The sequence below is a fragment of the Marmota monax genome, unplaced genomic scaffold (assembly GCF_021218885.2).
Source record: "Marmota monax isolate L192 unplaced genomic scaffold, Marmota_monax_Labrador192_F-V1.1 WCK01_AAM20220418_F8-fsc00122, whole genome shotgun sequence".
In the NCBI taxonomy this organism is placed as follows: Eukaryota; Metazoa; Chordata; class Mammalia; order Rodentia; family Sciuridae; genus Marmota; species Marmota monax.
In genome coordinates, this window is record NW_026695223.1 from 5,471,904 (window position 1) to 5,488,713 (window position 16,810).

The 16,810-nt window shown below is 38.4% G+C and overlaps 1 protein-coding gene across 6 annotated transcripts in view; it reads left to right on the forward strand.

The window, feature by feature from the left end:
- Agk (acylglycerol kinase) overlaps positions 1–16,810 on the forward strand; it is a 75,176-nt gene that overhangs the window by 9,327 nt on the left and 49,039 nt on the right. For 5 of the 6 annotated variants that reach the window (XM_046434190.2, XM_046434189.2, XM_046434188.2 and 2 more), the window contains 2 exons: positions 12,602–12,641; positions 15,379–15,458. In XM_046434190.2, coding sequence (XP_046290146.1) covers positions 12,602–12,641; positions 15,379–15,458 — 120 coding nt within the window. Of the gene's footprint in view, positions 1–6,756; positions 7,115–12,601; positions 12,642–15,378; positions 15,459–16,810 lie in introns of those variants that run through there. The other variant, XM_046434193.2, reaches the window with a different exon arrangement.

Below are 16,810 nucleotides of genomic sequence, written 5' to 3' on the forward strand. Positions count from 1 at the left end.
GAAGATGATGTTCCAGGTTGCTCAGTTCATCATGTCAGCAGTTTACCTGCAATAGCTTCCCACTCATTGCCAGTCCTTTCAGTAGCAAAGAATCTGCTAATAGAAAGTAGAGAAAGCAGCATAAGAAAGGAAGCAGTATAGTATAAAAGTTGTCTCTGGACTCAGACAGAAGTGACACTTGATAGCAGTGTGACTCTGGGCTCTCATCTGTAGAATGGGGATGATAACAGCATCTCATTGGGACATTAAAGCTTTGAATAAGATAACTGTGAAATTTTTAGCTTAGTGTCTGCTAGATATAAAAGTTTGATAAATGTTAGTGTGAGTATATTGATATAATCAAAACTACTTTGGGATTACAATAAATACTGATGGTGACTTGAGAGTCAGCTAATGGAGCAGGAAAACAAGGACCTGCCAGATGGTCTAATAAGACCTTCTGTTACACCTTCTATGTGTAACAAAACAACTTGGAAAAGTCTAGTTTGAAGACTGACAACCACAAAAGAGGCAGGGCGAAAGCAGTTCTGGCCAGTAAGCCATATCCAAACCCTGTCCTTCTGACTCGAGCTCAGATTGTTCCTGTCATCACTGGAACCTTGTCCGTGCTTATGCTGGCTCTGATGTGTCTTCCTGTGGTTTTGGCCAGTGAGCCATGGCACTCCATCTCAACTAACCCGCTTGGCTCGGTAGTTAACAGTGGCTCTGCTCCTGCTTAGTTTTGGCTCCAAGTTCTCAGTTTACTCATTTGGCTCCATGCTTTCAACACCAATTCTGCCACCAACCTTGGCTTGTGATCCAAGACTTCCTCCTATTTATTTTGGTGGAGCATCAGTCTTCTCTAGTTATCTGAATTCCTGGTACCCTTTCCTAGAAATTAAAAATCTCACAATACCATAAATCCCTTAACATTAAGTTTGCAAAGAAAATGCAGCTATGGTCTTGAGCCTTGGGTTCATAGATTTTTATTACTGTTGAAAGTTTTTTTCTCCACACAGAAAATTAGGATTACTGTACTTTGGCTTTTCTAAGCATTGGTGGGAGTTGCCTTTCAAGTTATATGGTAAAAAACAATTTCCAAATGAGAAAAAAATAATTGGCTATAAGTTTGCCTAACAGGTGTGTTCAGCGTCATTCAATTTTATTAAGAATTTAGAGATAATGATGATAATATTATCTAACAATCAGTGATTGCCATGTGCCAGACAGGATTCTAAGCACCTTGCATTTAGTATCTCATGTTATCTTTGTAATAACTTTATGAGATGGTTATTAATCTCACACTAACATGAGAATAATAGGTCTCTGCAGATGAAGAAAAAGGGATAGCCAGATTAAGTAATTTGCCCAAGGTCACACAGCAAATAAGTGTCAGCCATGACCCAAAACCAGGTAGTTTTGATCCTGACCCCTCAAAATGGCTACTGTGTCTCAGATGACACTGGTGATATGAAGACTACATATAATCTGAGAGGGCTTATGTCATAAGGTCCCTGTGGCGTGAGAGGTTATTATAACAGTGTTTCAGAGTCTGGGCTTCAAGTCAGTCAGGTATGGGTTTGAGTCTTGCCTTCATCTCTTGCTAGGCATGTGACTTTGGGCAAGTTATTGAAGATTGCTGAATGTCACTTTTGTTCATCTGTATAATATGTCCAAGCATTATTTTGATGTTTAAATGAGATAATGATAGCACAAATTGAAAAATCTATTTTTACAATAGATGTATAAGGCAGTATGCACTATGTCCTGAGGGGTTTAAAGTAAATGGTAGGGTGTCTAAGGAAAAAAAAAGGATCAATTTTTAAAAAAATTTTATCATAGAAATTTTAAACACAAAAATTACAATGCTAGAGTGAGTCCCCTGTGACATCACCCAGCTAAAACAAATTTTAACATTTTGTAAGAGGCTGTTGATCTGGACTAGGCACCAGTACTGGGAACAACAGACCAAGCCAATAGAGAGTTTAATTGGGGTAACTGAGCTTTGGTTGATGAGCCCTGTAGCCAGTGAACTAACTATAAGCTATCAACTATGCTGTAGCCAATTGGCTGGTTGGTGAACCAATCTTTAGTCAGTTGGGTTGTTTTTTTGTATCTCATTTCTGTTTCTCTGTAAATGCTGCCAGATCACCATGGTGGCTGAAGTTCTAGAATCTGCTCTGGTTCTGGGAGATGCCTGACTCATGAATCATTTTTGCTTTGCTCATATAAACTCTACTAGATTTAATTGGCCTAAGGAATTTTCCCTTTTAACACACTAATCTTCTGTGTCCTCTACTTTTTGATTGGACTGTTTTAAAACAAATCTCACATTTTATATCATTTTAACCACAAACACTTCAGTACTTTATCTCCAGTAAGTAAGGACTTGAAAAATTAAGTCACAGTGTCATTATCAGGAACCTAACAAAATTAAAAATAGGTCTTTTATATTAGCTATGTCTGTATTTACATATTTTTAATTGTCCCCAAATTATGGTTTACAGTGAATTTCATTTGAATCAATATCAAAACAAGTTTTATACTTTGCAGTTAGTGTCAACCTCTAAAGTGTCTTGAACCATGATTCTCATAATATTTATTTTGGAAATCAGTACTATATTTGCCCTGTAGAATTTTTCATACCCTGGATTTGTTAGATAGCCTGTGTGTGGTGTTTACTGCTGCACAGAGCCATATACTAGAGCACGAGGCACAAAGAAAACCTGGTGACTTTATTGAAAATTGTGATAATGTATGTTACAGGCTTTTGACATTCTTTTTTTATTTTGTAAGATATTTAGCTCCATGACTGTATTTTTTGGCATGCCCTTAGCTTTTGCACCTGAGGCCTGTGTCTCCCATGCCTTGTTTTGGCCGCAGCCATGCATGCATTTGTTCCTCTAGCCCTCCTGGGTCTTGTCAGCTGAGGACTAGATCCAGGTGCTAGAGCTTTGCTCCTCTCATTGTGGCCAGGATCCATCAGGTCAGCACCTTCTAGGAGCTCTAAGTCATGACAAATCTTAGATCCTACTCCAACTTGCTGAGTCAGAATTTGCCCTTTTAGCCAGACTTCCAAGTGACTGAAGTTGGAGGTGGTCTGATCAGAGGCATATTAGATTCTGGTTTCTTATTTGGCAAAAATTCTTGTTAGGTGTGTGGTGGGTTTCATGTGGTATGACTTTAGGAGGCACATGGTGATTGGGTGACCTGTTGTTAGTGATATTAAGATTGACCAGTGGATTCAGATGGGATTAGCTAATCCACCCATAAGATAGTTACGAAGGATCACTTCTGAGAGTTCCCTGAAGCAGAATGAGTAAGAGGGGGCTATAGAACCCCACTGTGTGGAACCCCAGCAGTGAAACCCTGGGTAAGTTCCCTACCCTCTCTGTATGTCAGCTCTCTGTTTATAAACTGGAGATAGTAATAGTACCCATCTCTTTGGGTTGTCATGCAGACTTTTTTTGGAACAGTGCTTGGCACAAAGAATAGCATTTTTTTTTTCCTGGCTTTTTCCTTCTCAACTGTGAAAGCATCATAATGATGTCCTTTTCAGTCAGACCTTGTACACTGAGTGGCCCAGTGTTCTAGGTGGTACTCCTCAAGCAGAGGCAGAAAACGGAAATGCAGTGTATGGAAATTGGTGAGGAGTTTGAGGGGTTTGTAGAATGGCATGTTTTCAGTAGGATTTAGGGAAACCAGTTGCGGAAGGCTTGACTACAGGAAGTCTGTAGTATTTAGGGAATAGTGAAGATCTGAAGGGGAGAAGAATGTCAGGAACAAAGTAGCACTCAGCAAGGTTAATCCAGCAACCCTGTCCCTGGTACATTTGAGGAGAAAGGCATGAAAGTTGAAAGGGCATGTCAGAAAGATAATAGAGGCCTGGAGCATAGGGTTGGCATCAGGAATGGAAAAATAAAAATGTGGATGTGAGATGGTGGTAGTGTGAATAATTTGTGAGCATGGGTGTTGAAGCAGGTGGGCATCTTTCTGGTTTGGGTTTCCCCTACTTATTAGCTATGTGGCCTTGTCAAGTTACTTAACCAACTTAAACTCTGAGCCTTACTTCAAAACAAATATCTATTTGGCAGGCTAATTGTAAAGATTGGATGAGGGGATATGTCTTAAGTGCCTGGTACTGTGCTGGGCTTGTAAGTTAGTCCTTGGTAAGTGCTTGGTAAGTGCTAGCTATTGGACTGGGGATGTAGCTTGACTGCCATGCACAAGGCCCTGAGTTTGAGCGCGCGCGCACACACACACACACAAAAAAAAAACCCAGGAAAAAAAGTCAAGCTAATAGTTATATTGCTAGGTGATTGGGTGTTTGGTTGAAGGAGAAGAATGTGGAAGAAACCCTTTTCTAGCCTCAAGACTAGGATAATTGGTGATATAGAAAGAGGGAAGTTGTCAGGGAGAATTGGTTTGAGGAGGAGCCTTTACATTCTGTTTTAGGTAACGCTGAGTTTGAGACCCTGACAGGATATCTGGATGGAATGTGTTAGATTCGAGGGGTAAATTATGCATGAGTCACACTTGACTAGCCTCATTTTTCTTTTAGTTCAGAATATGATTTCAGGAGTGTCTTGTGCTTTGTTTTTCAGTGTCTCTGAGATTTCTGACAAAGCACATGTTTTACCTTGACACCTGTTGGGAGTAGCCTGACTGCAGGCAGTGGCCTGGGGCCCAACTGCCTCCACAGCAGCTGATAAGAAAACTTATTCTCCCTTCCTGCTTTTCCTCATTGCAGATTTTGTTGCAAATTCCAGAAAGCTGTTTGTTTTGCTTTTTAGCCACTTCAAAGTTCACCTTTTTCTCTCTCTGCACAGGCTGATGCTGAAATTGGGGTATTAATGGGTGCTATTTAAAGAAGCTCATTTATGGGCAATTAAATTACATGCCTGTCAGCCCAGATTTGATAGGGAATAAGGAAACTTTTTTTTTTTTTAAGTACAATGAAGTTTAATTATATTCACTTTCCTTTCAACTCCTTTGTTAGATTATCTGAAAAGCAGATTTTTTTTTTTTTTTCAAAAAATCTGTACTATTTATTTTTTTCCTCATGTTTATTGGGGGGTGCTGAGCTGAAAAGGCAGTTATATTAAGTTATATTTTGTTAACTTCACATAAGTTTTAGGGATTTTCAGATCAGTGGTTTTAGTTGCTCCAAGCACTGAAGAGAATAATCATAGCTGATGCTAAAATTAGCCCCTTTCTAGGTTGTAACCAGCATCTTAAATATTTATGTTTGTAGAACAGGAAAAATACTGACAATAGTACCTCCTAACTTCTGTGTTTGTAGGTCAGAAGCTGCCCAGATCCATCATGTGTCCTGGATCCCAAAGTTAATATCATTTCATGCGGACTATTTATAGAGAACTTGTTAGGCAGGAGGGAGATGTAAAGGGACTCTCTCATCCAGTGCTTTCTTCTTGAATAGCTTCATAATCTATGTAATGATTTCTGTCTTCTCTTTATCTATGTAAATAAGCTCAAGTGCTTGATTATATATAACTGAAACCCAATATGCATTTGCTTATAATTGCACATGCAAATTTATAATGGCCAAACAGAAGGAACTAGTGTCCTAGTAAAGTGAATGTTACACAGCATATGGAAAAGTATCTGGCATAGAATGTTTAAATTGGACTGTTGGATGGAAATGAATGGATGATAAAAGGAGCAGAAAATGGGGAGAAGTGAATGAACCATGAAAGTTATCAGTAGAGAACTTATGAGAATTGGGTAGGAGTAGAAATCGTTGACAAATTGGCTGGTGGTTACAGCTCTGAAGAGGATGCCCTTTAGTGCTGCCAGAGCCTGGCCTGATGGCAGTGCCATCTGGACCTCAGTGAAAACTCAGCCGCCAGTCACAAAGAATTTTCTTCCTATTGTGTACAGAATTCAGCCAACTAGGATAGTAAGGTAGGAAGAGAAATTGATATTCTGTGGTAACCTAAGTCTAGAGTAAGAGAATGGAAGAAGAATGTTTCATGCTTTAAGAGAAAGAGAAAGCTCTGGAGATAAAGGCTTTCTCTGCTTCCATTTCTCTTGGTCTGTAGGGTGAGAGGATAAACTGCAAAACCATACTCTGCTAATGAAAACTTCGCTAAGCAGGCCAAGATGATCAGCTTGGTTAGCTGAGAAACCCCTCAGGGGATGCTATCTTTCATGAACTTCCTATCCTGAATTGAGGGGGAACAAGTTGTGTGCAAAAAACATGGGAAATTAGAAGGTACTTGAAGTGTACACAAGTAGTAACTTGTTCTACATAAGTATAGAATAAAATGGCTAGGGTCTGATAATAGATTAGGTGGGAAAGGGTGATTTTTGGAGTTGAGGCCTTTCCATCATGGACAGAGGTTGAATTTGGCTAATAAATGTTCTTGAATTATTAAATAGAGTGGTGCTAGATTCAGTTGTTGGATTTTACCTAAGCTCACTTGTAGGAAGAAAGTATAATAAACCTGTGTGGTAATCCATGGATTAGGTGACTGTTGGTGGTTGCATTTGCCTATGTATATCATGAAAGAATGGACAGTGCTTTGTTGATTGTGTTTTTGTCACTGGGGAATACAGAATATAGGCAGAGTGAAGAGAATCAGGAGACTGAAGTTCTGAGCCTTCTAGCTAAACTTCTAACCATGGGCAATTCTAGGCTGAAGATTTATTTGTACTAAGTTAATTAGATAGCTTTGTACTAAGTTAATTAGTTACTTTGTAAAGGTCAAAGGAAATGAGAAACACAGCTTAAGTGAACATATCAGAATCACTTGGGACCTAGAGAGACCTGAGATTGAAGCTGTACATGTTTTGTGTGTCTTTGCCCAGATGAGAATCACTGCTGTAGTAAATTTTGTTACTAATGGATATTGTCTTATGGTTTGATTTATAGGGATCGGCATGTGTGAAGGAAAGATTGAAAAGTTAGACTAGATAATTTCTAAGGACTTTTTCAGCCTTAAAGCTTCATATTTCTAGGAAATGGAGCTTGGGCTTGGAAACTTTCACAAAGGCATTTTATTTGCCTGGCTGCTGTATAGCTTTCATATTTGAAGAAATAAAAATAGTAAAAACAGGGATTATAAGCCTGAAAATTGCTGTATATATCAAGGAGTTCCTGCTTGACTGGTGGGTAAGTTCATATCTCGGGGGTAAATCACAGAGCTTATGTTTAAATGAGATAAAACATATTTTTGGCAAGGGCTTCTGGAGAGGATCAACTTCACTGTGATATGGCATACTGACATTCCATTGATGTTGGTTTATTCTTCATTCTGGGTATTTTATTAATTTCATTGTTAACTAGCAACTTTACTTCCTCCTTTCCTACTTGCCTGCCTTTCCTTCTCTCTCCCTCCTTTTGTAGCAAGTACATTCTTGAGAAAATACTCTTGGCTTGCTTTATATTATTAAAAATGTTAACCCTTGCATTGTTAAAATTGCCACCAACTAACATGTGGGGCATGTTACATCAGAAAAGAGGAAACCTAACTTGCTGGCTGTTACCTGCTTCCCGACCTTGGGGCCGCACATGGCTAGGATGGTGCCTGGCGATCAGCCAGAAGGCCTTACCTTGGGCTGTAATGAAAAATTGAACCACCTCTAGGATAGGCTCAGAACCCTTCCGCCCTCGTGTCCCATTACTGCCTATAGGATGGGTGTACATGTGAATTCTCCCCACCCTGCTGATCTTTATCCTGATTGGCTCCTGTACATTATATTAGCCGTGTGTGTTTTCTCAATAAACGAGCTCCTGCTTTGACTGTTCTCCCTGACGTGTCTGATTATCCTCCGGCGAGGGATGTGGGCGGTCAGTCAGCCCTCTCCTTTCTTGGCTCATCCTGGACAGGGCGTGCTCTCCCCATCTTTCCCGCAGGTCAGGAGGGAACCAGGGCTAAAAACCCTGACACGTCTGAACTTGAAATCTGTTTTGTACAAAGCAAAACTCTTTGCATGCATCAAGGGAAAAGCCGGTGGTAGGACTTATATGTGCCTCTAAACTGTAGTGGGAAATACCCTTTTTGGGAAACAGTATGGATCAATGGGATTTTTCTCTCTATGTAAAATTGTTATTGAAATAACTTATTTTGCAGTCCTGAGGTAATAAATAAAGCATTTATGACTTGGAATAAATTGAGAGCATCCCATTACTTGTAGTAGCAGGCATGTTCATATTCTTTTAAAGCCTCAGGCAGTGACGTCAGCAGATTTTTTTAATTTTCTGATCCATAGGCTTCTGATTTCTGTCAAAGAACTCACATTTAAATATTGAGTAGGTCTTCAGGGACCCTTTCTGATATGACTATGTTTTGTAGTGCCTCTTGTAAATTGTGTTTAACTTCAGTTCCCTGAAGATAGCTTGGTATTTTGGAAAGAACATGGGCTTAGAATTTACATACAGTTACTTTATTTGTTTGGTAACAGGATCTTTGGTTCACGTTCAGATTATTGACCCATTAGCAATCTGGAATTTTCTGATGATCAGACTCAGTTCAACAGTTTTTGTGATTCCTGGAATGCCAAAAGGCACTCTTCACTTAGCCTTTTTAGAGGGTCCTAGTGCCATTACATTTTACATACAGACATGCACACCTTCTGGGATCATCTTGATCTAATATAGTTCCCATGGCAGTTTTGGATTTTCATCCTGTTCTACACCATGACTCTTTTGTGCTTTGGTGGGATTCATACTGGAGAACCATCTCAGCTGATCTGCTAGTTCAAGAATGCCAGATACTCATACTAAGTATAACCTTCAGTTTTTCTTCCAGGTCATAGTCTGCATATCTGAATATAGTTGATCCTTCCTGTTCAAACATTTGCCACTTACTTATTAACAAGTATTTATTGAGTATCCTCTGTCTATAAGAGTCTATGTTGTGGGCTGGGGAAGAGTGAATGGTGAATTATCCATGACTTCAAGAAGTTTATAATCTAAGAAGAAAGATAAGGCAAACAAGTTTGTGTGTGGTAAGGTGAGGGAATTGGTCACATTGAATTTCGAATTTTTGTTTAAAGGGAGGGATGAAATGTTCAAATCTTTGTAGGTATAAAGTCCACAGTGTCTTTTAGGAACAGGAAAACATGCATTTTGCTAAATGTAGAAGCAAGGACAAGTGGACTTGTGGGAGATAATCATTCAATCATTCTTATCTTCAAAATGAGAATATTCTGTAGTACATAGTAGCTCCATCCTTGCAAAGTTGTTAGAAAGATTAAGCATTTATAAAAACAATTGCCATGTTATCTGACTGTTATGGTTTGGATATGAAGGGTCCCACAACAGCTATTGTATTAATGGAGAAATAGTTGGAGGTGAGATGATTGGATTGTGAAAGCTGTAACCTAATAGGTTTGGATGGACTGGGTGGTAACTGTAGGAAGGTGGGGCATGGCTGGAGAAGGTGGGTCGCTGGGGGTGTGCCTTGGAAGCCTACTTCTGTCCTGGAAAGGTACATCTTCCTTGTGGCTTCTCCCCGCTTCCTCTCTCTCTGCTTCCTGAACCTGCCTTGAACTGAGCAGCTTCCCCCACTGAGCCCTTCCCCTGTGATGTGCTGCCTCAGCTTGGGCCTAGAAAAATGACGTTGGCCATCTCTTGACTGACACCTCTGAAACTGTGATCTCCAAATAAACTTTTCCTCCTCTAAGTTGTTGTTCTTGGGTATTTTAGTCACAGCGACAAAAAGCTAACTAAAACACTGGCAAATGGTATTGCTTTATGAATTTTAAGTTATTTTCTATTCTAACAGTGCTGCCATTACTGAATCAATTTGGGAATTAATTTTTTTGAAATAGTTTTCAGAGCTTGCTGTAGATCATCAGAGTATAGTTAGCCCTATTAGGGAAAAAAATTACATCTGTACTGAACATGTATAGATTCTTCTTGTTATTGTTCCCTAAATAATACAGTTAAACAACTATTTACATAACATTTACCTTGTATATTAAATATTGAAAGTATTGAATTTTGATATCTATGGAGGGTAGAACCTATCCCTCTCAGATACTTAACGACTACCACATTTCAATGGAAGAAATCTTTTTTTCTTTAAGAATGTGTTTGATTTTTAAAAACAGACTCATTCAGAAAATATCAAGATTCATAATACTGTTCAGATATTGAAGTTAAGTATGATTATAATGGGATTTTCTTTTGTAGTATCTATTGGTGCATGTTCTGGCTTTCTCAAGGGGACATTGACAGAGTATTCTATTTGGGACAATGAATTCAGGGAATTAACTATCATAAAATCTTCTGATTTTTGAGGACCATTCTGATAAATCAGGCAGTATTAATAAGCTCAAGAGACCTGAGGACTTTCATATATTTAATTATAAGTTAGCCATCAAAAATTTCCTTTTAGCAATAAAGAATTTAGCAGGGGGAAATGTTCCAAAGTGCTACACCATTATTCTTGTATACATTTGGTGGTTTTCTTTGGAGCTAGGTAAGTACACAGGAATCTGTGGCTGAAATGCAGCGAGGATAGTATTCTCTCCTTGTGAACCAGAGAAGTCTGTGGCCTTCAGACATCCATCCCCATAGTGGGGAAGGGACCTGTAAGGAAGAAGTAGAGGAAATAGATGTGGATGGAGAGACAGGTTTGCAATTTTTAAAGGCCTAGAAGACTTGTGCAGAAGGATCCACAGGCAAATTTCATAGGAGATTGGAGGCACAAGCAAATCAGCCTGCCAGAAAAAAAAAATTAAAAGGAAGTGGTTGGGGAGCATAGGGGTGAGTGGCTGGAAGCTGCATTCCCAGGATGGTGTGGGAGCTGGTGTGGGATTAGCACATCCAGGGGAGATCTAGTAACCATGCCCAGGTTACTGTGGGAAACCTGATATTACATTATGACCCAGAGGTTATGGTGGGTTCAATATTTTATCTCACATTGTATATAAGATTCTAAATGTGAAGTACCAAGTAAATTATAAAAGCTTATGAGCATGTTAATTATTTTTAAATGTTTTACTAATTTGTACCTGAATTTACCTCATCTTATAGAGTGTTTTTTGTTTTTTTTTGTTGATGTTGAAATGATTCACTGAGAGCATGTGATGGGGAGGGATGCAGGGAATAGAGCAAAGTGTGTTTGGGAGTCCTGAGTGGGCAAGGAGAAGATGACAAAGCTCTCATGCCTCCTGGGCAGCGGTGGGGCAGTCCTACAAGAAGCTGGGGCCTGGGCCTGGTTGCCAGGGCCAGCTGTGGGCCAGACTTCACTAGGGAATGGTTTCCCTGAGCTTTTTATCTTTTGAGGTTCTATGGAATATCACTCTCAGGTTTCAGATTGGCACTGTTGATAGTTCCCTTTGGATAGTGTTTTCCTATTGAAGCTGACTGCTTAGGGACTTTGAGGGGTTATTCTACAGCCTAGCTGTGGAAGAAAAGTCATTAAGCAGCCTTTGACTAGAACTATGGCAAAAACCCACAGGTTGTTTATATTCATTTCTTTTCCTTCAACCTTAAATATTAAAATCAAATTTGAAGTTACTTTGAAAATGCAAAATTCAAAGTCCTTACTGTTATAAAAAGAATCTAGAAAGTGAATATAAATTAAACAACCCTATTTACCTTTTAAATTCTACAAATTAATTTCCTTAACTGTTGTTAACCAGGTGATCAATGTCAGCAATGTGCATGAACACACACTCTCATGTGGGGAAGATTCTGGGGCCCTGTAGGCAATCAGAAACATTCAGAGTGCTCTTATGACACATTTTAGAGACCTTTATGTTAAATAGATGATTATATTCTGACAGAATGCTCTTTTGAAAGCCAGAATTTTGCCTCTTGACAAAATTTTCTATTTATGATATAACTGAGAGTCTGACAGTAATATAAAAAATAGGAAATTTAGGTAAAATAGTAGCAGAAGCAACTAAACATCAAACTTATTTCTGACAAATGACCTGATTAATTTCTACTAGATAAAAAAAAATCAGGATATGTGTATATATTTTATTGTTACCTAATAAATTACCACAAACTTAGTGGTTTGACATAAATTTATTATCTTATGTCTTCTGGATTAGAAGTCAACATGGATCTTACTGGCTGAAATCAGGTGTCAGCAAAAATTGCTATCCTTTTGGGGGCCTTAGGGGAAATCCCTTCCCCTGTCTTTCCAGCTCTAGAAGCTGCCACATTCCTGGGATTCTGGGCTTCTTCCGTCATCAAAGCCTGCAATCCACTATCCTTTTGGAATCACATCTGCCTCTGATCACAGTTGGGAAAGCTGCTGTGCTTTAAGGCTCTTTCCGACAATCCAGAACAGCCTTACTGTCTCAAAGTCCTGAATTCAATCACATGTATAAAGTCTCTTTGCCATGTAAAGTAGCACACCCTCAAGTTTGGGGCATTAGGATATGGACATTTTGTGGGGAGAGGGTATTATTCTTCCTACACAGTAGAAGCACTTAATGCAGAATTTCATATAGAGATGTATTTTTCAAATGTGCCTATAACTTATCAGGATCAGCTCTTTTAGAAACTTTTACTTGGATATTTATAGGGAAGAGAGGCGTTTATTTGAAAAATAAACCCCACAAATTTTGTGTGGCTCTTAATCTCCTATGAAAGTTAATACTAATGTTAGTTCTCTTTTGTTTGCTTTGATAGTGATAACCTGCTAAGAAGAGCAGCCTGTCAAGAAGCTCAGGTAATGCTGTTTTTCTGTGATAAAATTAAAACTCCCCTTATCTCCATGGTGCAGGAAACCCATGCTACTCCAGGGATGTGCACAGGGTTTTGCGTCAGTGCAGTCTGGCTATTTTTTCCCACTATCAGGGGATGAATCGGGCTGAGAGCCAACTTGGAGTAGAAGGGAGGAAGTGAACCATCTGGTGAAGAACAGTTCTAACGCCCACCCCGTTAGGCTTGTTTTTCTGGATCACTCCCAAGAACACATAACTGGACTGGCTGAAGCTCTGGAAATTTGTTCATGTCTGCAGTTGTCCTTGAAAATCTGGCTAAACTCTGAATCATCTCTGATCCAAATAACCCCCAAGAGTATCAGTTTAGAACAGGTGTTGCCTCTGAAAGTCAAATCTTAAAATTGTTGATTCATATTTTAAAGCCCATTTCTTTAACATAGCTGATTCATACTATGAGCACTCTTATCAGAATTCCATGGGATTTTCCTTAAACTTTATTTATCTGGTTGTGGTTAAGTATAGTAGAATTGTAAATCCTTTTAAATTTAAGAGCACATTTTGTCCCCCCCCCACCCCCCATCCCGTTAGTGTATTATACTTCGCAGATGAGTTTCTGTGACTAGTTCCTTCTTCGTTATATGTCATTTAAACTTATGAAGCCAGAAATGCCCCCCCCAAACAAAAAATAGCTCATCAAAATAAAAAATGGCAAAAGAATGGAGCATTTAGTGGAAGTAGGTGGCAAACCTCATGTTTGTTTCTGAAATGTTTTCATGGATGACAATGACAATCACAACAGATACTATTAATAAATTCCTGACTTCACTGATTGTTATCTGTTCTAAATCTGTTTGAAGAATTTGATTTTAAAATATCTCATGATTACAAGTTTTTCGTTCAAATAAACTTTAAATTTTTTACATAATTTTTAGTTGACACAGTATTTGTATATATTTATGGGTCACAGTATGATACTTTGATACATGTATGCAATGTATAATCAAGGTAATTATCAAGTAAATTTTAATATCAAATTCAAGGTGAGTCCTACCTCAGACATCCTCCCTTATTTAAGGTAAATGCCTCCACCTCTGTTCTGAATTCCAGCTCCTCAATATTTCAGGGACAGTGTTCCTTTAGTTATTTCCTCCCTCTCACATACTGACCTCTCTTTATCATTCTAATTGTGCCCTTCTCCAGCACATGGTTAGCTCCTGCCACCTGACAGAATGGAAGTAGATTCATCCTTATAGTCTTCTATAATTACTTCTTCCATGTCCTTTTTTCAGATTAAATTCTTGAAAGAATGATTTAAAAAAAAATCTCACATAAACTCAACTCAATGTTATCTCACATAAACTCCTTAATACACTGTGAATCTGAGACTTAAGTTGCAAGTGAATAAGCATTCCAGAGAGGAAACCAGGACAAGAAGGACTAATGTAGGACTGTAGATTTGGAAGTGGGCAGGCCAGAGAACTGGGTTAATAAAATTATTTTTGATCACACTTTAGATGAGTATGGGTAGAAAAAGAAGGTATTACAGTATTTAGAGATTTGGCAGTAAAATATTAAGGTCTAAGTAAGAGTGAAAGCAATAGAAATGATAATATAGCAGAAACTTTTTTTTTTTTTTATAAAGAAAGTGTTTAAGAAAAAAGAAGGAATCTTGTTTGTTTGTTTTTTTTGTTTTTAGTAAGAAATACTGGTGAGGACTTCTAGTGGACTGTCAGTAGGGTAAATTTAGAGTGAGTTACTTAATAAAAGATCTTTGTATAACTTTCTTCTCTAGTCTTTACTTTGTACTTCTACACTAGACTTAACCCAGATTTGTTCCCCACCACCCAAGAACTAATTTGTTTTCTTTTTGTGCTTTCCAATTCTCATTTTGTCAACTGTCTTCTCCAGTCCAGACATTGTAGCAGTAGCTCTCACTTAGTTCCCATTTTAAAATCCTCACCTCTAGTTTTTTACCTCTTAATTCTACTATATCCTTATTGTTCATAAAGCAGAACTTGGGGTTTTAGAGCTAGATAAATGTGAATTCTAGACTTGTAATTCAGTAACTCTGTGACTTTGAGTAACTTAATCTGTTGTAATCTTGGCTTTCTAGTCTATAAAACTGAAATTACATTAAATCTCCTTGGTTTCTCAAAACTAAGAATAATATATGTGAGGGTGGCAAATGCTTGGTGCTTAGTAAATTACGAGTTACATTTCTTGTCCCATGCCAGTTGCTGCTATTTAAGTTATTATACAGGGTTGCAAAGAAGAGAAGGCACATAGACTATTAGGTTTAATTTCAATATGTATGAAGCTATGAAGATTAACTGGCAACCCAAAGATTTCTCATGAATAAGTTTTAGTACCAAACTGAAAAAGAAAAAGATGGTATTCTGACAACTAAGGACACATGGGTTGAACTTCTGTCTTGACAGCCTGTGGCCTTACTTGTTATGTTTATAATAAATTTAGGCATATTTTATGGAGAAAAGCTACCTCTAGTAGGTGAAGCAGGATTTTTTTTGTCATTAATGTTGCAGGGTTTTTTGTTTGTTTGTTTTCTTTTTTATTGTTGTTCTTTATGGGTTTTGTCAATATGAGATTGTGAATAAATATTTGTTTTCTCCAGAGTATATCACATGCCTGTTAGAAGTAAATTCTTTTGGAATGAAAAAATATATGTGATCACTAGCTGAATAAAAGGACATTTACTGAAAATTTTTCTTTTTTCCTTTTCAGGAGTTTGGCAATCAATTAATTCCTCCCAATGCACAAGTGAAGAAGGCAACTGTCTTTCTCAACCCTGCAGCTTGCAAAGGGTAGTTCAGTTTGTGATTTATTATATGTTCAATGTTTCTAAAGGGGGGAAAAGAAATCACGGAATTTTAGCCAGCTAGTTATTCTGTGTAGGACTAGAAGAGCTAGGTTTAGTACCCTAGTAGCAAAAAGATACATTTGCAGTATAGCATTAACAGTTAATGTGAAATAACTGTAAAGCTAATTGATGCTTAGCAAACTTGTATAATTGAAGTTTAGTAATCATTCCAGAATTAACACTCACAAGGAAGTCTAATCTGCTTGGAAGTGGTCCCCTTGGGGACAATGCTCTGCTGTGTGGCATAAATCATTAGACCATCTCTGTAGACAAGATGTTCAGAGATGGCCAAGAGCACCGTGTGTTTGCTAAGGCAGAACATTCTTTCCAAAAGGAATGGACCTTGAGCTAGGTCTTGGTGCATACTTGCTATTCCCAGCTAAGATAATAGCCCATGGGGTAGGGACCTAGAGACAGATGTGACCCATTATGTGCTTTTAATGTCACAGAGCAGTCTGTAACTGTCATTTAGGGACTTGTAGGAATTAAGGTATGAAGAGTAATAGTTGGGGCTTTGGTAGCTAATGATGTGTCCATAATGGTTCATTGATTGTGCCACTCTGAAATGGAGAAGGGGTGCGTGCGGTGGGGAGGAAGTGTATAGGAACCTAGTCTGTTGGTGACAAAAATACCATGGGCAGAAAAAACAAAACAGAACCTTGTTTTATGATGTTAACTGGATGCTGCTCTCATTCATTTGAAAGGGTGAATATAAAAATCTTGAGAGCTTTGGGGGAAATAATTAAAAATTTATTTTTAAAAATAGAATGAGAGGATTGAGGGGGAAATGAACTATTCTTTTTGGCTTTTCTGAGGATTGGGCAATTAATAAACATGTTTTAAACTGGATCTCGTAAGACCTAAGTGAAATGACATTAAGAATAATATAAAAAGTATAGCTGGGGTTGTACCCTAAGGGGAAGGCTACTGTTGTCTAGAGCAACATTTGGCATGGGCTCTGCAATTAGTTCCTCTGGGTATTTCTGGGGAGTAGTGAGCCTGACTTCACAGAGATGAGGACGAGTCATGCCTTCCTTCTTAATCAGCAGTGTAGGGTATTCACCTACACATTGTCTAATGGGCTTAACATTATATTTGCCAGGCTTTATTGGAGCCACCTGCTTGCCCCCATAAACCCAGCAGTCATATGCCTCGATCACTGTTGTTTAATGCCAGTTATTAAATAACACCAAGAAGTAAATAAGTCCTAATGCACTATAACCACCATACCCAAGGTCAGTGGTGGCTGCAGGGGAGAAATTATGGGTTTCAGAGTTGAGGGACCTGTCTATATAC